A 21,457-nucleotide genomic window follows, 5' to 3' on the forward strand; every position below is an offset into this window, starting at 1 on the left:
TTTTTTTGGCATAAAGCGCGTGTTGTGGGGATGAGATAAAACCCTCTGAGCAGAGGCATGCCCTGCCATGCAGGAACTAGCTGCGCTCCGTGCAGCAGGGGTGGGCTCTCGCACAGCAAACACATTCCTCGGGAGATGGAAAACAGCATGGCACTGGCAAGGCGGAAGGGAACCGCATCTCCTCGCACGTGTGCCCCAGACACGCGTTTACGGGAAGGCAAGGGATGAGTTGTGCCCTCCCCACCCCTGCTCAGCCTGCAGCTCCCTCCTACCCTGGTGTGCGCTGAAACCTCTCCTGGCTGGGACAGCCACTTGCCACTTGACCCCGTGGGGACCCAAATCGCCCCCAAGGGGTGTCCTGGGGCTGTGCACAGGGCAAGCACCAACAGACCCAAGAGCAACCCCGTGTTGGGACCCATCTCTGTGGGCTGTCCCTACCTTTAAGGGCTCAGAGCCCCCCATGCTCTCCGGCTTCCTCCAGCGCCAGCAGAGATGTTTCCCCCGCTGCCCTGGGGAGGTTTGGCCTCACAATGCAGCATTCCCTTGCTTCTTCTTGTGCTCCATCCCCAGCTCTCACACATGCTGCCACCCCCCTTGGAATTAGGGTGCTGCCTGGTGCCTTTTGTAGGCTCTGCCCTCACAACTCAGCGCACCTGAGCGGGGAGGGCAGGGGGCAGCAGTTAACTGAGGGCAGGGGGCAGCAGTTAACTCCTTCCCGTGCCAGACGGGGCTGCACCGTGCGGGGACGATCGCTGCTCTTGCAAGAGGAGTTTGTCTCTTGCTGGTGATCGAACAACCCCTGTTGTGTCCACACAAGGAGTGTTCTGGTGCTTAAGACCCATTTCCTACAAACACACCACTCCAGGGGCGATCCCCAGCTGCTGCCCAGCATCCTCCTCCAGTGCCGGCCCTGGCCCAGCAGCTGCCCCAGCCCGTCCCTTTGTGAGCTGCTGCTGTCACTGCAAGCGAAGAATTGAGTCATGGTCAGGAGAAACCCCGTTCGGCATCGCACTTGCTAGACATAATCAAACTCTGAGGTCTTGCATAATTAGCTGTAATTCTGTTATGCAATGGTAAGCACGGTTTCCTCAGCCGGCTGGGAAACCCTCCCCTGCGCTGCATCAAGCAGTTGGTTGTGTCTGTGCATTAGAACTGTATGTTTCTAGGGAGACAAAAGTACTGAGCGAGAAGTTACTGCAGAGACAGCTTCCACACGAGCTCCTCTGTCCTCTCCCCGACACGCACGGGGGATGCGTGGCAGCAGGGCAGGGACCTGCTGCGCGGCGTCACAGCAGCACGGGCAGCGCCGCCGCGGTTCCTCCCCCGGCACGCAGGGAATCTTCGCGCTGGCACAGCACCCCCGGAGTGGTTACGATACAATAGGCAGTAATTGGTTTTGTAACAAGCCATTATTTTAATTTTCTGGGCTGCTGCCACGTTGGCGGTTCACTCGGAGCATTCAGCAGGCAGACGGTGGCTGGATCCGAAGGGCTGCGGCGAAACAAGCGCTGCCTGGGCGCGGGGCGAGGTGCTGCGGCGCTCTGCCCGCACTGGTGCCTGGCTGGATTCGCACCGTAACAGCTTTACACCACGGAAGCAGTGCTTTGTGGCTAGAGGCAAGCTCTGCACAGTGCAGAGTGAATTTAATTCCACTTACCAGAAGGATGGAGGACAGCCGTGCGCACTGCGGTTAGCACCGCAGCAGAGCTCACAGTGCCTCTGGCCTGCACGTTTCATGGTTGAGCTGGTGGACGGGCACGACAGAGGGGGAAGGAGTGCTGAGAGCAGCTCCTTCGGGGGCTCGGTGCTTCCCGTGTGCCCGTTCGAAGCAGAGCTGGTCCATACAGAGGTTGCTTGAGAGGACGTGAGGTTTGCTCGTGGTACTTCTGGCTGCCTTGCAGGGCTCTCATTCAGACAGACGCTGCCCTAGGAATGCCTGCTGCTCTTCCCTCTCCCGCTGAAAATGTGACTGCTGGCTGCTGGCAGCACCCCTCCTCCTGCCGAGGACACCAGGGGAGCTTCCAGCATCCTCGTAGGCTGGGAAATCCCAGTCCCACTCAGTGAGAAGCCAGCAGCTGAAGAACAAACGCAGGGTGTAGGCGGGTGGCTGGGGCAGGCTCGGCCGCTGTGGGCAGGGCTGGCCGAGCTTGAGCCCTCCGGCAGGGACACGGGTCCCAAGCACACAGCACCCCTCCCACGAGGGGCAGCAGACGTCCAGGGACCCTGCTGCCCTTACTACGTGTTCGTGTTTTCCCTTTCCTGCTCCCAAGCTCTGCAGACACAGCTCTCTCTTCCTTTCCAGTACTCCCCCCTGCTGAAGAAACTCTACTGTCAGATCGCCAAGACATGCCCCATCCAGATCAAGGTGTCCACCCCACCGCCCCCGGGCACCATCATCCGGGCCATGCCCGTCTACAAGAAGGCCGAGCACGTCACAGAGGTGGTGAAACGCTGCCCCAACCACGAGCTGGGCCGAGACTTCAACGACGGTGAGTGCTGGCATCGCCCCCGCGGGGAGCAGCCCCAGCCCCGGCCGGCAGGCCCCAAAGCTGGGCAGCCACGTGGCATCGCCGGGCCCTGGGCCCGCCGGGTCCTGGGTAGCTGGGACCAGCACAAACCCCACAGCCCGGGCTTGCTCACCGTGCTTCTGCACCTGGACGGGGGCCCCTAGGTCTCGGGGGGTTGCTGCGGCTCTCACGCGGCTCCTCTGACTCCAGCACTTGCCTTGCAGGCCAGTCAGCCCCAGCCAGCCACCTCATCCGCGTGGAGGGCAACAACCTCTCCCAGTACGTGGACGACCCCGTGACGGGACGGCAGAGCGTGATGGTGCCCTACGAGCCCCCGCAGGTACCCCGCCGGCCCCGGGGGTGGTGGGGAGCAGACCCAGCGCCGGGCCCTGTGCCGAGGGGTGAACCCGCTGGCGGCACGGCTGCTTTGTGGGAGACAGATCTGTGGCTTGGGCAGGGGGCCTGCTGCAATGGCATGAGGCCACCCCTGCTTGCTCCCAGCTCCCAGAGCAAGCCCAGCTCCTGGGAAGTGGGGTGCAGAGGGAAATCCCTCCTAATCCTGGCCCTCAGAGACCCCACAGCCCTTGCAGAGTCTCCTCTCCCCAGCTGGGACTGTCACCGTCACTGCAGGGCCATGTCACCACCCTTCCCCTCCCTGGTGCCCCCACGGTAGCACCCCCCAGGGCTCCTCTGCTCGCCCTGCAAAGGCGCTGGGGGCACAGCCCTGCCCAGAGGGCTGCCCCCGGCTCCCTGCTCAGCGTCCGCTCCCCTCTCCCGGGCAGGTGGGCACCGAGTTCACCACCATCCTCTACAACTTCATGTGCAACAGCAGCTGCGTGGGAGGAATGAACAGGAGACCCATCCTCATCATCATCACCCTGGAGATGAGAGAGTAAGTGGCCGTCCCTGCACTGTCCCTGCTGGCGTGGGGGGAGAGGCTGCTTTCTGCTGGCTAGGAAGAGGGTGGGTGGCAGGGAGGGACCCAGCACGGCGCTGGTTTCTCCCCATGCAGCTGAAGCCTTCCTCTGCCCCACACCCAGAAGGACACTGCTGGACTGAGCCCAGCTGAACGTCCCTAGCAGAAATAAATTCATTGGTTTCTCTCTCCTCCCAGCGGCCAAGTCCTAGGAAGGAGGTCGTTTGAGGGACGGATCTGTGCCTGTCCTGGCAGGGACCGGAAAGCCGATGAAGACCATTACCGAGAGCAGCAAGCCCTGAACGAGAGCGCAGCTAAAAACGGCAATGCCAACAAACGCAGTGAGTCCCCTTTTTGGGATAGGGAGGGTGTCTCAGGGCTCTGCTCTATCACAGGCCCAAGCTCCTAGCCTGCCTTGCTGCTCGGAGGGCTGCAGACCCTTCTGCCTTAGCACCTTTCCCATTACAACCAAAATTACCGTGCTCCAGAAGTTCAGGCCCAAACCTGCACTGGGACATGATGCTTTGATCTTGCTCAACTAAATTTCAGATCCCAGAAGTAGGACCTATTCCCTCCAGAGTGCAATGACATTAGTGCAGAGCTTTCCTGTCCAGATATATTTGTTGTTTGCTATTAGTCTTTTAAAGGGACGTCTTCAATGCCAGAACACAGGTAAACAGCAAGCACCTTGCATGGCTTGAGCCTAAATGCTGCAGGGAAGCAAGGTGTTTTCAGCTGTGTTTGCTCTCCCAGGGACAGCCTACAAATGTCCAGGAGAATGGAAAGGAGGGAAAAGGGGAATTTTCATCAAAAACACACACAAAAATATCCTAAAGCCACAAGCCCTGAATGAGAGCACACGTTTGGCATGTGTCAAGCTAATTCTCTTAGAAGTGGTTATTTCACTCTCCCCAGCGAAGGCTTGCAAACACTGCGGGGCATTGCTCTGCTCCTGCCCCACGGCTGCGGGCTGCACAACCCCCCCGTGTGCCTGGAGGACACAGCTGTTCCCCCAGCCAGACTTGACTTTCATTTTCCACTAACATTTTTCCTCCTCTTTCCTTTCCAGCGTTCAAACAGAGCCCCCAGGGGATCCCAGCACTGGGGACTGGCATTAAGAAACGGAGACACGGGGAGGAGGAGATGTATTACGTGCCTGTAAGTGTCGGTGAGCCGCGGTGGGGAGCAGCTGCCTGCCGTGGCTGGAGATGCTTTGGGCCCTCTGAGGGAAACCCCTTGGGGACGCGGTCTCAGGAAGGATGGGGCTGCAGGTCTCCCACGTGCCAGCAGGCACGGGGGTTAAGCAGAGAGAGCTAGAGGACAAGAGCATCTGTAAATGCCTGCGTTGCGGGCCCTGGAGTAGTCCCTGGTTGCGGTGACACTGTGCCTGCGTGGCTGGGTGGAAAAAGGGTCCACGAGGAAGGTGGCCAGGTGAGACCTGGGCTTGTTCCATCCTCCAGGTGCGGGGCCGGGAGAACTTCGAGATCCTGATGAAGATAAAGGAGAGCCTGGAGCTGGTGGAGCTGGTCCCGCAGCAGCTGGTTGACTCCTACCGGCAGCAGCAGCAGCAGCTCTTGCAGAGGCAGTAAGTGCCAGCCGGTGCGGCTCTGCAGCGGGCAGCGCGGTGCAGGGAGGCTGCGGGGCTGCCCTGGCTCGGCCGTGTGGTTGGGGGAAGCCCTCAGGCAGCCCCCAAACCATCGCAGTGATGAGACGGAAGAAACCTGGGCAGTCTAGTTCTTCCTCAAAACCAAGGGTCTTCCCATGTCTGTGCCTGTAGGTGCCCAGCAGCACCAGAGGCACTTGGTGAGGGCACCTCCCAGTGCCGACAAACACAGGAGTGATTTACCAAATGTCTGCCAGGAGATGCCAGGGCTGGGTGCAGAAGCCCATTAAATGCATCTGAGATCTGGTCCCCTGGAGTAGCCTTGCAAGCAGTAGCAGCAACTCACAGGATTATTCACAGGATTCTGGGAAGCATGAGCTAGAGCATCGGGTACGAACCCTACTAAGGGGACTGCCCCCAGTGAATTCTCCACCTGCAGGGGTTTCCGCAGACACACGTGGCTGTTACCTGACAAACACGCAGCCCAGCCGATTCTGCAGTTTGTCCAGGGCTGCTCTCCATGCAGACCAGCCTTTCTCAGAGCAACTGCCTGACAGCTCAGCACAGAAGCCTGGTCAGCCCGCAGGGAGGTCTGGGGCGAGGCCGGCTGGCTCCTTGCCTTCCTGCTTACCCCTGCCTTCTTTCTCCCGAGCAGGAGTCAGCTGCAGACGCCTTCGTCCTACGGTCCTGTCCTCTCACCTATGAACAAAGCCCACGGAGGAGGAATCAACAAGCTGCCCTCCGTCAACCAGCTGGTGGGGCAGCCACCGCAGCACAGCTCCAGCTCGGCGCCCAGCCTGGGGCCCATGGGTAAGGTCCCCACCGCGCCCCGAGCTGCGGGGCCGGCAGCTGCGAGGCGCAACGGAGAGACGGCGCTCCCCACTCGTGGAGGCCCTGCCTGCCCACCCGGCAGTAGGCTCCTCGAGGAGGACAGGGTTGTTCTAAGTATGTGGGTTACGTCTAATTGATCTGTCTGTTGCGTTGACATGGCTGCTGCCTAGGACCCGGAATGCTAAACAGCCACCCCATGCAACCCAACGGAGAAATGAACGGGGGCCACTCGTCCCAGTCCATGGTCTCGGGATCACACTGCACCCCTCCTCCGCCCTACAACCCTGATCCCAGCCTCGTCAGGTAGGAGAGGCATCTGATGCCCTTTTTGTGTTGTCCTCTGATGTTTCTTGCTGTTGTCCCTTGCTCTAACCTTCGGATCTGTCTAGCAACTGGTCAACTGGCCACTGGTTCCAACTGAGAAATCACTGCTCATGAAATCACGTAGTCCATTCTTCTCATCTCAGAAATCAAAGCCCAGCTACCTACTAGTTAGAAACATCTATTGCCCTCATAGACCTCTGCTAATCCATCCTTGCTCAATTAAAAATCAAGTCCACCTGAACAAGAATCTTTTCCTGCATGTCAAACTGCCACGTGAACTGCTTTGTGAAACTTCCCCTTCCTTATCAGTGATGTCTGGAACTCAGTCCACGTGGTTTATTTTCCATGAGGAATACGGTAACGGTTCTGCAGACACTTGGTAATGTTTGTCTTTAAAAAGAACACAGATGTTTCAACAGACATCCTACCAAGGCTGGGGAGCCTGTACATCCAGTCACCAGTTGCACAGCCGCAGCCCAGCGCTATGTGCAAAGCACCCCTGCACCAGGCATGCCCCCCTCTCCCTCCTCAGCTAGCTCAAGCTCCCTCCAGTTATTCAGCGTAGGTTATTCAGCTGAAGCCTCTGAAGACGAGGAGAGGGAAAAAGAAAAAGAAAGTAATATTTAGAATGAACATAGTCCCATTCTTCATTTTGACATTAATGGAAATTTAGGTCACGCTTTAGACTGCAACAGCCAGAGAAAAAAAGAAAAAAGTCAGGCCAAGCATTCACAGCATCCCCAAGCAAGTTCCCTCCTACACTCATTTGCCCACATCCCATCTGTGCTGCAGGGGTTTGGAAGTGTTGCCAAGGCTGGAGGCAGCAGCAGCTCGCTGCAGTCTCCTCCTGCCTTTTCAATGAGCTGAACACGGTTTGCCACTACAGTGACGGTTGAGAGCACAGCTTATATTCGTGAGAAGTTAATGCCACTTTATTTTCCAAATTTTTTCTGCAGTTTTTTAACAGGATTGGGGTGTCCAAACTGCATCGACTATTTCACCTCACAAGGGTTACAGAATATTTACCATCTGCAGAACCTATCCATAGAGGTAAATGCTTTGGGAAGATCTGTTCTTACCACTTGTTTCTATCAGCTGTTGATCTTAAAAGCGAGGACAAAACTGTTTTAAAGGAAAGGAAAAACTGTGCACCAACCTGTTACGGAATTATGCTCCCCAAGATTTGTGTTTTTCATTTATTCATCCCTTCTAGTCCTTCAGATTTAGCAGTAGTTCAGCTGTTGGTAGCAACCACAATTGTCTGTCCATTGTTTTTTTCCAGACTGTTAGAAATGAGGTCTGACAAGCTCACAGGCTAATGGGGAGAAACAAATTAATAACTCAGTGCACTTGTTCTTTGTGGGACATCTGAAAAGAGCTAAATAATCCCCAAACCAGACCTCAAGTAGGTTTTGAAAGGAAAGCTGAGGTACTCAGCAAAATAATCCAAAGCCCTCTGAATCAGCAGAAACACTTCCATTGTATCTTAACGTGTTTTAAATCAGACCTTTAGATCTGATCTGAAGTCTTCCCCTGTTGACATGTAAGACAAAAGAAGGTGAAGAAGGGAGTCAAATGCAGGGTATCTGCATTGTGGGAACTATTGTTTCAACCCCGGAATGAAATAGCACAGGTTAGGCAAGAGCTGGAATGAAAATAGGGATACACGTGTTAGCTGTACCTGCTCTTTGTGTGTCAGCCCTCCGCTGCTGGGAGAGGAGCTGGCTACTGCAGTTCTTGGCTAAAGCGCAGTCTCTCGGTGACGATACTGAGGCTGCTGAGCCTAGGACGGCGTCTAGGCAGGGACTTCCCCATCCGTCAGGGTAACGAGAAGAAAATACTTAGACCCGTGGAGCCATAGCAAGCCCTCTAAATCCTTTTCAGTATTTTGGCCAAGGCAAAGCTTCTGCCCTGATACTGTTTTGCCCCCAAGTGGTTTGTTTGTAGTAGTTATCTTCCACCCAGCTGCTACAATAAAGTAAGAGACCACATTTTGGCGATGCAGCTGTTGAAAACACAATGATTTTTCATTGGTAGCTGGGGCCAGTTGCATAATCCTCGCCTGGTTTTGGACCATTTTCCGAACTAACGCTGTTATTACCTGTGAGCTGTCAAAGGAAACATTTGGTATGGCCAAAACTTTGTATCAGGTTGCTGAACTGTCTGTCCAAGTTGACATTTGTAATTACTAATTGCATACTCGCTGTCTTCTCCAGTTAACATTCACACGAGTCTCTGTGTTTGGCATTAACACGGCGCTCTGGCAGCTCTCCACTACCAGGGGAGTTGTGGTGGTGCAGCCCCCCATTGCTGTATGATCGAACTCTCAGCATTACAGCCACAGCCTGTAATGCCCGTTGAAGCCCCCTGTTGCCTGCATCAGTGGCACAGATGACACAGGAGGGACCCGGACCAGCCCCCATCAGCGGGGCTCAGGGAAAGCACCAAATCCCACAAAGCCACCGAAGCCCACACGCGGTGGCTGCCTGGTGCCAGCCCAGCCTCCTGGTCCGGGACCCGAGGAGACGCGGGGATGGGCAGCCAGGCCCCTGGGTCGGCGCCCCGTGAGCAGACAACGTGCTGCTCCACGCGCTGCTCCGCGACCTGTATCCAATGGGATTCCTCCCATTTTCACTGTAACTTGATGTGAAACAGTGAATGTACAGCACCACCCCCTTGTCCCCAAGTAAAAATGTAAGTGGTCAGCTGGCAGTCGGTTACAAGCGAGAAGATGCCCCTCGCGGAAGCACCCCTGGGCTCAGTGCTGTGGCATGGGGAGGGCCAGGGCCAGGACCTCGTGCTTGGTCCTGGTGGCCACGTCCCCTCTGAGCCACGAGCCGTGGTCCTGGGGCCCCTTCCCGGCGGTGCTCGCACCTCTGCCACCTGTGGGCACGCCTCAGAATCCTTGTTCTTCCAGGATCTCGGAGCACTGAAGATCCCGGAGCAGTACAGGATGATCATCTGGAGAGGTCTTCAGGAACTCAAGCAGAGCCACGACTACGGGGCCCAGCAGCTCATCCGCTCCAGCAGCAACGCCTCCACCATCTCCATCGGCAGCTCCGGCGAGCTGCAGCGGCAGCGCGTGATGGAGGCCGTGCACTTCCGTGTGCGCCACACCATCACCATCCCGAACCGCGGCGGGGCCGACGAGTGGGCGGACTTTGGCTTTGACCTCCCAGATTGCAAGTCACGCAAACAGTCCATAAAAGAGGAATTCACGGAGGGAGAGATCAACTGAGGGTCTCCGGGGTGCGGCAGTAGGAGACCGGACACAGTAAAAGGAACGGGTGGGGGGGAACCAAACCCCGTATGAAAAATGGGAAAACACTTTCGGCCTTGAGCGTCTGGAAAAGTGTAATTTTGCTGGACAGATGGGAACTCTAAGCCGTGTGAGAAGGCACGGCCCTGATCCGTTCTCTGGGTACCTTTCCAGAGAGGAAATCCCAGCGGTTTTGTCAGAGGATCGAGGGAGAACAGGGCGGCTGAGACAACTCATGAAATGGAGGACAGATTTTCTGACTGCACGTGGCAGAGGAGTCACCTGCTGGCTCACGATACTATTTTGTATTTTACTGGAAGAACCTTGCATCAAACAGATGCAGCATAAAGATAGCACATTTTCTGTTAGTGAGACTGGCCTTTCCTTCTTACCTATCCCTCTTCTGTGTTCTCAGTGGCGTCAAAAACCAGCGGGTCTTTATCATCGTAAAAATTGATTTAGTCCTTACCTGCTCCATTTTCTGTAAAAGTATCTGCCATTGACTGATGACACAAAGCGACAAAATCTGCTTTCCTTATGGACTGCCAAAAAGCATCTGTTCCATTCAGTTCCTTGTAGAGCAGGAACCAACCCATTTGTCAGTTCCAGATGTGTTCATGTACTTAAATATTTGTGTATATAAACAGAACAAAATGTACATACAGTATACTCATTGCGCTGCAAGGATAAGAAAAGATTTATTTTCATGTAAGCTATAAAAATTGATACTTACTCCTGAAACAATATGGTGTCAAGCAAATTAATTTCATGTTCTAGCATGTAAACATGCAGAAAATCATGTCTCAAGCCTTATCCATAATTCAGATGCGTTTTTTCCCTCCTCTGAATATCTATCACACAACTGCAGAGGGGGCAGGCCTGTGAATTCCCCTCAGAAGTCAGAGCTCTGCACAATTACTCCCTGCACCGTAGGGGGAGTTTGGAGGCAGATTAATGAGGTAGGTGCAAATTTGATCCTACCTTGGAGCGAGGAGATGGACTAAGCAACCACGTGAGGTCTTTCCAGTTCTGTTTGCTGTTTCTGGTCATTTCTTCCCAGGCATACGTAACTTGTCTGTTGATTCAAGCTGAAAAAAGCTCAGCAGAAAGCAATGACGCGAGTGAAAGCACTCCCTTCCCTCCCACCTCTTACCAGCGAGCTGGAGCTGGACATTTCAAGAGGTGAGATCTCCCGACGGGTCCCCACGAGGCACAGCACCAAGGCTCGGGACGCGCAGAGGGAGGAGGGCAGCGAGCTCCTTCCCGCAGCTCTGGCAGCGCGGGGGAGCCCGTGCAGGAACGCTGCTGCCCGGCACCTTCCCAGTGCTGTGTCTCATCCCCTGCCCTGCCCCTGGGCCGGAGACCACCGAGGGCAGACCCGCAGCTATGCCCCAGAGCTGGCACCAGTCGCTGCAGCAGCAGCATCCCCGCCATCCCTGCGCCGCCTTCCTCTGGGTGCCCAGGGCAGGGGGCTGCCACCTCTCCCCCGTCCCACCCGGCCCCGCGCTGCTGCCCCGGGAGCGGCAGGGACGCAAGCACCTCAATGCCCTGCGCCCCCGTACACTACACCCAGGGGGATCCCAACCCCGCTTTGGCCTCGCTGAAATGTGAACGTGTCCTGCAGCAACAGCTAATTAAAGCACTTTAATGCTTTAAAGGTTTTGAAACAATCAGTCATGTCTTCAAAGTTAACTAAGGCTTCTTCAGCAGTATTAACTGATACACTCCAAACGTGTTACGAGTGGTAATTTTTGTAATGTTATCTTTGGAAAATGTGTTATTTTTATAGCTGTGGTTCCTTTTTTTTTTTTTTGTAACACAATAAAAACATGTCTGAATTACAACACCTGGTAACTAAAGTCTTGCTTATATTGTACTGAAAATGTTCTCATAATACTACTGCTAAATCGTGAACCATGACCTTTAAGGGCCTGAACTTTTTCTTGCTTCATCAAACAACCATGAAGCTACAAAGACACAGTTCTGCAAAGAACACGAGCACCTGGCAAGGCAAGAGTGCCACAGAAAGGCCATTTGCTCCCCCAGGCAGCAGGACGGCAGCTTGCTCTGTGGATGGACGCAGCCTTACCCAGTTTTGCAGAGCTCTCTCAGCCATGCTGCTTTCCATTCCTAACGCTCTCCAAAAGGAAGCAAATGTCTCGGAGCAATCACATCTGCACAGCGCCTGCCTTAAAACGCCACCAAAATGAGAACGCCACCCTTGCTGTTAGTAAGTTACTGTTGGGATTGAAAGAGGTAAATGTCTGCTTCGTCATGGGTGTAGGTTGTTCCCCCCCCCCAATAAATGACTAGAAAAGAGAGCATGAAATTAGTAACAATCTTTATCATTAAGACATCGCTTTTCTGAGTTTGAAAAATTACACCATTAAAAACAATTTCCACAAGAGAGTTGTCTTTAGTTATAACTGTCATAGCTCTAGTTTTAGTAATATACTCTGCATATATTGGAATTGGAAATCGATTGAACTAAAGAATCTTCCAAGGAGGGATGTCTATAAACACTCAAGGCAAAACTGTTATTTTAATACAATAAAAAAAACTTTCAAAAGGTCTTGAAAACTGACATATGAGAAATAAACGACAGCCAAATCTATACACCGGCAACAAGCTCAAAGGAAGAATAAAAAGGTACAAATAACCTGGTTTAAAAGCAGACTTGCCTCTTGTTGAAGGCACTATCCTTTTCTGTGGTGTATATTCCCAGTCTTCTAGACTGTAAAAAAATATCTTTAAGATATGCAGAGTGCCCTTCACGCACTCAAGGAAAGTGATTATTAGTTCAATTTTGCTACTAAAATATTAACGTATGTGCTTGCACTTAGGCACAGAAAACAAAAGCCTCCAGCCAGCTCCCCCGCCTCGCAGCAGGCGCTGAGGAACCCATGCAAGGGACATGTCTCAGTCACAGCTGTTGTACAGGGCCCCTGTACAATTCACAAATTGCATTCTGATTTTTTTTTCCTTTAAATAACACAGTGCTTATTATCAAAATGCCCAGTGTGTTGCTCCTCTATGAAATAGTCTTAATTTACGACCTTACTACAAAGTTTCTCACCTCTCTTAATTCAGCACGGTTGGAGGTTCCCCTCCCTGTTTTTTTCACTTCTCTCCACTATCCCCCAAGAAAATTGGACCCTAACTTCTCAGCTATGCATTTGCAATCTATAGCATAGATTTAGAACGCCCGGTAAAAGCAACAAACAAAACAATAAATACGAGGCCCGGGTCGAGCTCAGCACAGCAGTCACACTCCGGCACACACCGATAGGAAGCGCGCGGCCCAGCCGGGTGCTCTCCCTCCCTCTCTTGTGAGCACGGCATCACCTGCACAAAAAGCTGCCACGAAGCTGCCGGCGCACACGGTGCCTCCTGCGGCAGGGGGCAGTTTATGGCACCTCACCACGTCCTGAGGAGCGCTGGACGTGCTACGAGGCACCCGCAGCAGCGCTGAGCACTTTTAGTTCAAACTTGCTTCCGTGCTCTGGGCATTTCCAGTGGAAACGTCAAAAACGCAAGTCTAAGGTTGGAGTGGAAACATCGCCAGGTGAAAAGACTTCACCGTAGCGTAGCTTAAAGATTATCCTTCACCTTGGAAATCAGCAACGTGTCACATTATCTCAGTCTTGATCACAGCCGAATCTATTGCTTCGTTGCGCAGGTCAACAGCGGATCCGTTTCTCCAGGACTGCTCGGCGGCTGCGGCCACCTGGACGGCCCAGAGGAACTGCTCTTTGGTTATCGCGGGAGGCTCTTTGCCTGCAGAGACAGAACGGAAAAATTCATCCCCCTCTCTTTCCTGTTCCTGAGGCTCAAATCCTGTATTTTTGCCACTGAGGTCAACAGAACGGAACTGTTTTATTCCATATGGACGACGAGGATTTTGGATGAGGCTCTCCCACGCTATTGTAAACGGCTGCTTCCCTCGTAGAAGACATTAAGGTCCAACACAGTGTTTCCTCCCCACTTTCATTTATTCTCGGAACACAAGTTTTCAAATCAACACTCCTTCCCTCACCCGTCTCACCGACTCGGAAGCAAGAAAAGCAGCACGCCCCTGCCACGCAGCCGACCCGTTCAGTCCCAGCCACTGAAACAAGAATTGCTGTTCGCTCATCCATCGAGCTGCCACCTCCTCCTGCGGCTGTCAGGACAGCAGGCCTGCGTGCTAACGCCTGGGTTTGCTTACAGGGAGCTCTCTGACCACTGCACAACGCTGGATTAAACCTAACCACGACGAATCTCACTCCTGATTTTCACGTCTACGCATATTTTTTCTGGGGATTTCAGACACAAACACCAAATTGCAGTTGCTACTGGAACAACTTCCCAGTGAAGTTTTCACTCAAGGTGAATCCAAAGCAATATTAACCATTAATGTAAGCTTCCACCTTACCTTTCAGGGTTCTCAGAAAGTGTCGAAAGAGCCCCCGGTGTGCCTCTCTGTAACGATCAGCTTGGGTCTGTGTACATATGGACACAGAAGTTCCGTGCTCCGTAATCCCCAGGGGATTCTGGTTATCTACCCGTAACGTTCCTTGAGAACCGTGAACCTGCAGGGAAAGCAAAAAGTTAGAAGAACGAGGTTTTCAACTCACTGTCCGTTTGATCTTAAACTTAGCTAGTGTACAAAAGCCCAGGTTTGTATGACCAAGTAAAAAGCAGCTGCTGATTTTTGGAGTTGCAACTGACACATCCTTTCTATGGATCACTCCAGACAGAAATACGAGGCACAGGTTGTAGCAGAGTGGCTTCTGCTTATACAGTATCTTCGCTTTTTTTTTCTTAGTTATTTAACACACACTACACTCCAAATCCAGCCCACTATTCTGTTGTAATTCATGACATTAGGAATTGACAGAAGATAGGCCTCTGATTTTACACTTCTCTTCCCCTTTAATGCCTTTTATACTTGTAAGGCCTTAGCCCTTGCTACAGTCCTAGCCACGTCCTGGAAAGACAACGAACAAACTACAGAACAACACTGCAGCCTTGAGAGCTGACATCAATTCCTGCTCTAGCATGACTGCGTGCAGCTAGTAACCCCAGCAGAATACACGTACAGGAGGCAAAATCTGGGTAACAAGAGACAAGTGGACTGTAAGTTAACCAAACGTAAGCAGCTGCTGAGGTTCAGAGGTGTTCTGTGACACGGGTCTGCAGGTATATGGACGGGGCACAGCACGTGCTGCCCCAGGCAAATGTACACAGGGAAAACTCGTTCTAGCCTGTGGCGTCACGACAGATGTACCTTAAAAGCAAGAACGCACCTCTAGTCTCTGATCACAGCTTTTAGTGCAGTGCTGACTGATGTCCAAAGTAACAATTGCTCCGCTAGGAAATTTCATGCTGACTGCTACAGTGTCTGCATCCTTCAAGCAGGCCATATCTGAGTGACAAAAAAGGCACTCGCTCATACCAGAACAGCAATCACTACTACGACACAGTGATTTTCTTCCTTTAAGAGGCAATGCAGGTCTAGAACACTTTCAAACAGGAAGCGAGGAGACAGCAAAGTGCTTTTGGCAGCGTGCGCCAGCTGGTTTACCTTCATCGTCTCTTCTGGAGGAACACTGCCTGGACTCCACTATGCAAGCCCACGGCTTTCCCTACAGATGACTTCACTTCCTCCTCCAAACACATTTGCTTTTGCAACTTAACAGTACCAAGAATAAGCAACTTTCAGCACTTTGCTAGAAAGAGGCAGATTGTGTAAATTCCTCTCTGGGGCATTTTGCTTGCTGCACCTCATAGATGACAGCATTGCATACCTTACCTTCTAACACCAGCAAGCCAATGTTGGCAGCAGCTGACATTAATTACAGCTTTAAATTTCCATTTAAAAACTGGAAGTTAATTTAAATTTGTCTGGTAACCCAGGGGGTGTTGGTCAATCCAGCATAAATTCACATTTTTAACTGTGTTGAGCTCAGCAGGAAAGCACTGGAGAAAAATGAAAGCAGAGAACTGAGAATACTGCATTAACATTTGTGTGACCATAAGGCTTTGCTGATTATTTTCTGTATTCTGGTTTTCAAGTGGCAAACCATCAAAGTTCAGCAACAGTTCTACAGCAACTATTTCACATCAGTGGGAAAAAGACGACTCAGAAACATTCGGTAAATATTCTGTCTAAAATGATATTTTTTTTTAGAAACTTGCTTTCTACTTCACTGACTATTTTTGCGGCAGTTCTATCATGGAACAATCACAGCACGGCTACCACGCTATTGTAACAGTTCTTCCCAATTTTAGTACTGAAGTAACTGAGAAGCCCAGAGGTACACAACAAACTATCAAAATATTTGGTCTTACCTGTGCAGAACGCATGCCCCAGTGAAAATATCGTGTCTGGTGCACTCTCTCCCAACAACAAACTGACAATATCTATATCGTGCACAGCAGCATTATAAAAAATTCCACCTGGAAGAAGCAAAATTGGGCATTAAGGTCTTTGCACTGAAAACCCATGGTTAATATACATTTCTGAACTGCCCTGGGATCAGTATTAAAGCCACCTACGTCCCAGAAGCCATTACAGGCAGGTAGCTGAAATCAATTCTAGTAGAGAAAATACTCTTCCAGAGAAAGAGACACGCACCTTACAGCTACACAGACCTAAAGAACCTTCCACCAGCACACGGGGCAAGACCCGCTTCCAGCCCCTTTCGGATGAACGAGCCGCGCAGTACCTGACGTTTTGAGGAAGCCCAGGGAAGCCGCCGGGTACACGCTGCTGGTCGTCGCTATCCGGTGGATCCTCCCCAGGGCCTGGCAGCCACGCACCTTTTTGCAGAGGAACTGCAGCGCGGGGTCAAAACGCCTGCAGAGGGGAACAAGCAACGTGGAACATTGCTGGGGCACAAAAAGGTCGCTGGGCCCCTGCTGCCAGCGCGGCGCAAGAGGCTGACTCGAACGCAGACAGTGGCGAGCGTGCGACGCCTGAACCTCACCAGACTGGCAGGGTTACACCCCGCTTTCTAATTTCAGCCCCTCAGTACTTATTAATTCTGCTTCTGGCAAAAGCGCCTAATATCTGTACTTTGAAAGACTTAAGCTAACAATTTTATGGAAGAAATTAAACTCTGGGGACTGAAAGCCCCCCAGTAGTCCAGCAAGTTACCTACAGTTCTTCTCAGAGCCCTACTTACAGGTTTAAATTCAGTTGAGTGTTGACCAAAATCTCAGTTCAGATTCAACTTTATGGCTGGGGAACAGACCTGTACATGTAGCACTCAAATGGAAAAGGCAAATGTTAGGGCAAGCATTTTGTGTAATTACGCATTAGTATATATAATATACTAATATATATTATGTATATATATGCTAATAAATACATATATTTCTCCAAGTAAGTTTTGTTTGCAATGAAATTAACTGCTCTCAAGAGAGAAGCACTAGACAATCATAGCTGTTTACTAACAACCCACATCCACACTCACCACAGGGTGGTAAATTCTGAGCATAAGTTTAACAGTGCAGAAATTAATTGAAATTAATCTACTTTCCTTCTCTTTCAATTACTTAATCTTACGGGTCCAGATGTAAGGTCACAAGTGGAAATATCACTTTATCAAGATTAATAGGTCTATTTCTATCAGATAGGCCAATAATTCTAACGTCAACCAGAGGTTTCACAGCCTTGGAGTTTGCTGCGAGTGGCAAGTTGAAGTAATGGATGAGCTCAATGTCTCCCTGAAGACAGCGCTCTAAGAGGAACTGAAAAGGTTGCTGAAAGGTTCTTCTCTTAGAGTTACTCTACGCTTTCATTGTTATTTGCTAGCACAGGTACTTCAGTTTCACAGGATCAACGCTCTTCAAGTCAGTACAGAGTTAGGGATCTAATTAGCAAATCGGTGAAAACAGGAAAAAGTTACAAAAAAAATAAGATCGCTTTTCAGTATTACAAAGGCACATTCAAACTTTGAAAGAGTCTTTTTCTACGCTATTGTGAAGACCACAGCTAATTAAATGCCTTCTTCCCATGTTATTTCTAGTGTACTGCAGCAAAGCTGTCAAACAGGAAAAAAGGATATTCTCAGAAGTTTCATGAAGAAGTCTACTTCATGAGCAAAGTTTAATGCCACAGTGTTCCTACGTTGAGCGGGGTTGCAAACCAAATGCTTTCTAGCACAGCACTAACAAACAGATCTCAGTAGCTGTATGCTTAGTAAAACCACAGATCTGCCTGACCTGGTGGTTGTATGTGCACAAAACAATACAAAAGAAAAAGTTCCTGTTTTCCCTAAAACCACTGAGCAAGGAGTTGTCTCAGAGAATGGCACAGCATCACCAGAATATTTCCTCCTCTGAAGCTCAAACACGAGCTGTAGCATTTGCAAAACCTTGAAGGGACTGATGAAATCTGGACCCCCCAATTACCAATGTCTATTCTAAAAAATAAAAATGGAGCTTTCATGCCTTGAAAGCTTTGCTGTTTGACTATCACTCCACTAGCTTTTATTTTAATCTCACGATAGCTAAGATTTTATCTCCATTAAGCATGAAGAATTAATCCAAGCCAATTAACTCCCAGATAATAAGCAATGCTCAATAAGCAGTAGCAAAACTAAATGTATCTGAGGACGAATAAAGGACAGCTTGAGAAATCAATGCTACTTTCAGACATGAGCTTCTTAATGAGTACAAATCCTAAAGAAAAATCAGTCTTACTTGTAGAAGCCACAAACCAACGGTCTTCCACATCTGTTGGCTTCATCAAAGCACGCTTCTGCTGTCTGCCTGTCAAAACTGGGCAGCCTCTCACAAAATACACCTTTTCCTGTGCAAAAGGTCACAGAACATAGAATTAAAGGCAGAACAGTCTGCACTAAACATTTTCATCTTGAAATACTGTACTTGTTGTTACATTCTAGAAAGTCCGTTTCACGAAACCAGTGCTTCCTATCTGTTGATGCCAATAACTCCCTTTTCGCTGCTAGCTACGATCATTTTGTTAGCTAGTTACACGCCACAGGAAGCACGGCTGTTGGGATAAACAGCTTTCCTTTGATTCCCAGCTGTATTTCTAGGACTGGGCTTTCTGAGTGAGAAAGGCGTAGTACAGACCCCACTGGTGTTCAAGCCATCAATGTCAGTGCAGGAGGTAGCAGTTAGTAGGCTGACTTCTCTTCAATTGCACAATTAGTTTGCACAACTCAAGGGAGACTGCTGAAATGAGAAAGCAGTAATTTTTACTTTTTTTTTAAATTTTAATTAAGGAGCTGCTGCAGTTGCTATGAAATTAGGAGTGGAGGAGACAGACAAGTAAGGCAAATGTAAAGATGCTCCCAGTTTTGACAAGCTTCACAGCAACTGCATGGGGTCTGCAGCTGAGAATGGAAACAGGAACTCTACAGCCCCGATCTGGACACTGAGCTCTCTTATACAGCCATCACAAGCAGAAAGTTTGGCTGATTTCCTTTCAATCTTACATCAAAACATAAACTTTGCGTTCTGCAAGCATTTAGCAAGCACACAAGGCCTCCTTCAGTGTGCGTTACACTACAGATAAAAGCTGCATTTCCAGCAGTTCCTCTTACCAGCTCGCAAAGCATCTATCACAGTCTCAGAAGCTTCTTCAGGCGGTGAACAAACGATGACTCCAGAAACTCTGCAAAAGTCAAAAGTTCTTCAGTGAAGACAATTTTTAGAGGAATGAACAGTCAGCACCTCCTTTCAGTTACAGCTGTTTTTATGCTAGCTTTCTTAACTTTTGAGGATGAATTTTAAAAAGGCATAAAACCCCATCACTCTGGAAGAGCATATTATGTTACAAAAGGAACTCAGTACCCACTTGCATGGATGCATACTGTAGGGCACTGATGCTCAGAAGTGACAGCAGCACAGGAAGGAGAGTTTTAACCTGATCTCTTAATTCAAGGTCAGTAACTTCATTAGGTTTTCTCAAAAACCTGTTGTTAAAGTACACAAGCCCTTAGCTAAAACGAAAACCCGTACAATAAAGCTGCGTTGTTTTTCCTGCATCTTAAAGGGGATAGCTTTTCAAATGTCTCCGACAAGACTACTTGCATTTTGCTGGTTAGAACATACAGTGAAACCTAAAACCATTTACGTGGCAGAGCTGTTGAAGTGACGGGTACATCTTAGCTTATTTTCATTTTGTTAATTTCTAAAATCAAGCCCATCTTTTTTAAAAAAGCTCTGCCTTTCGGTTTTGCAATGACATTTAAAATACTAATTTGAGAAGTGGCTGGTACCGCTGGTCGTTGAGCACGATGTCGGCGTCCTGCTGCCGCAGCACCCGCGTGCTGGCCAGGAACTCGGCGCTGAAGGCACGTTCCACCTCGTGCAGCCGGTCCTCCACGACGTACAGCAAGCAGCAGCCGTTTTCTTCCACTAAGCTTTGGAACAAGGCTTTATCACCGAGCTCCGTGCCAAAGAGGGCGAGGCCGACACCACCAGCACCGCAGCGTCCCAGCACCGCACCAAAACGGGCCTGGGGCACGGCAGGGCTCCGGCTGCTCCGCTCGGCGGGTGTGATCCTCATGTGTAAGGCGGTGAAGGCCGAGGTGGAGGGTGCCTGGTCTGTGGTCGTGGAGGAGCCGATGGCACTGGCGAGCAGCGAGGGATCCCTGGCGGTGGTGGCGGCGAGGATGAGGGGCGGCTGAGTGAGCAGGGATGGGGCATCGAGCTGCAGCGGCAGGCTGATGTCGGGGCCTGCGGAGCTAGAGGGGGCAAAGGGGGCAAGGTGAGGGGAGAGGTGAGGGCGTAGGAAAAGGGGAAGGTGAGGGGAGAAGTGAGAGGAGAACGGGACAGGTGAGGGGGCAGCTAAAGAGAACAGGTAAAGGGGTAGGTGAGAGGAGAAGTAAGGGAGTAGGTGAGGGGGCAGGTGAGGGGACAGGTAGAGGGGACAGGTAGAGGGGTAGGTGAGGGGACAGGTAGAGGGGACTCGCCCTGCGCCCTCCCTCACCCCTCGAGGTGCAGAGCACGAAGGGGCCCGGCCCCGGGGCAGCTCGGCGCGGAGCCCCCCGCCGCCCCCCGCCCCTGCCCGGTCCCCCCCCGCATCCCCCCGCTCTCACAGCAGCAGCGGGGCGCGCTGCCGGGCCAGGCGGCGGTTGCGGTAGTGGCGGCCGGAGGCGAGGTGCTCGAGGATGCGGTCGCGGCGCACCCGCAGCGGCAGCTGGCAGGACGAGCACCACAGCGACTCGGCCGCCGCCTCCCCCCCGCCGCCTCGCTCCGGCCGCTGCCGCTTCACGGCCAGCTCCGAGAACTCGGCGGCGTAGTCGTGCAGCGTCTTCTTCCTCCGCCCCATGGCGGCTCCGGCCGCGGAAGCGGAAGGCGGTGCCGGGCACGGCGGGGCGGGGGCGGCCGAGGCCGGGCCCGGTTCCCCGATGGGTTCCCCGGTGGGCTCCCCGGTGGGCTCCCCCCGCCGCCGGGACGGGGCCGCGGAGCCCCCCTGGCCGTGGGGAGAGGAGCGGGACCCCCCCTGGCCGCCCCTCGCTCGATGTCCCGGCACCAGCCACAGGGCGACGTCGCCGTCCCCGCCCGGTAGGGGCGGCCCGAACCCCCCCCCCCGGGGCCGTTGGGAGCCCCCCCCCCGCCCCGGGCTGTTCGGAGCCCCCCGGGGCCGTTGGGAGCCGCTCGGTGCCGCCTCCTGAGCCCGGCTCTCCCCGCAGGTGGCCGCCGCGACGCCCCGGGTCCCCCCGGGGACCCCAAAATGGAGCGGGACAGGAGGGAGGCGAGCGTAGGGGCAGGGCCCGGCCCGGCCCCCTGTGGGGGCGACCCGAGGTGTGCGAGCACCGTCGGTGAGAAGGTGAGGGGGGGCCCGGCCGTCCCCGTCCGTGCCCTCGGGCGGCCTGGCTGTGTTACGGCCACGCCGGTCCCGTGTTCCCTAGGGAGAGGAGGCTGAGCATCTCTCCAAGTACAAGGCGGAGTGCGCGCAGAAGGACGCGGTGATCTCCGAGCTGCTGAAAGAAAATGAAAACCTGAAGAAAGAGCTGGAGCTGCTCAGGGGCGGCGGAGATGCGGAGCCGGTA

General features: G+C 52.3%; 2 protein-coding genes across 7 annotated transcripts in view; one reads left to right on the forward strand and one right to left on the reverse strand.

The window, feature by feature from the left end:
* The window catches only part of TP73 (tumor protein p73), a 37,598-nt gene extending 26,352 nt beyond the window's left edge, over positions 1-11,246 (forward strand). For 3 of the 5 annotated variants that reach the window (XM_080564639.1, XM_080564637.1, XM_080564640.1), the window contains 10 exons: positions 2,303-2,489; positions 2,732-2,847; positions 3,290-3,399; positions 3,622-3,764; positions 4,493-4,581; positions 4,884-5,008; positions 5,679-5,836; positions 6,028-6,160; positions 7,138-7,231; positions 9,099-11,246. In XM_080564639.1, the coding sequence (XP_080420765.1) occupies positions 2,303-2,489; positions 2,732-2,847; positions 3,290-3,399; positions 3,622-3,764; positions 4,493-4,581; positions 4,884-5,008; positions 5,679-5,836; positions 6,028-6,160; positions 7,138-7,231; positions 9,099-9,419 (1,476 nt within the window). In that variant the 3' untranslated portion in view covers positions 9,420-11,246. The remainder of the gene's footprint in view (positions 1-2,302; positions 2,490-2,731; positions 2,848-3,289; positions 3,400-3,621; positions 3,765-4,492; positions 4,582-4,883; positions 5,009-5,678; positions 5,837-6,027; positions 6,161-7,137; positions 7,232-9,098) is intronic. The other 2 variants (XM_080564638.1, XM_080564641.1) reach the window with 2 other exon arrangements.
* A 518-nt stretch (positions 11,247-11,764) lies between these two features.
* LOC308181382 (myo-inositol 2-dehydrogenase-like) lies at positions 11,765-20,733 on the reverse strand (the record flags this gene model as incomplete). 2 transcript variants are annotated; one of them, XM_080564643.1, is made up of 9 exons in its annotated part: positions 11,765-13,217; positions 13,855-14,011; positions 14,729-14,847; positions 15,774-15,881; positions 16,151-16,281; positions 18,132-18,240; positions 19,001-19,071; positions 19,679-20,146; positions 20,501-20,733. In XM_080564643.1, the coding sequence occupies 9 exons, from the start codon at positions 20,731-20,733 to the stop codon at positions 13,069-13,071; spliced, it is 1,545 nt and encodes a 514-aa protein (XP_080420769.1). In that variant the 3' UTR covers positions 11,765-13,068. The 2 variants fall into 2 exon arrangements, 1 of the variants encoding a protein (XP_080420769.1); XR_013941442.1 differs by lacking the exon at positions 14,729-14,847 and having other exon boundaries at positions 13,080-13,217.
* Positions 20,734-21,457: the final 724 nt, after the last annotated feature.

This window comes from Anser brachyrhynchus (assembly GCF_964034855.1).
Source record: "Anser brachyrhynchus genome assembly, chromosome: 21".
In the NCBI taxonomy this organism is placed as follows: Eukaryota; Metazoa; Chordata; class Aves; order Anseriformes; family Anatidae; genus Anser; species Anser brachyrhynchus.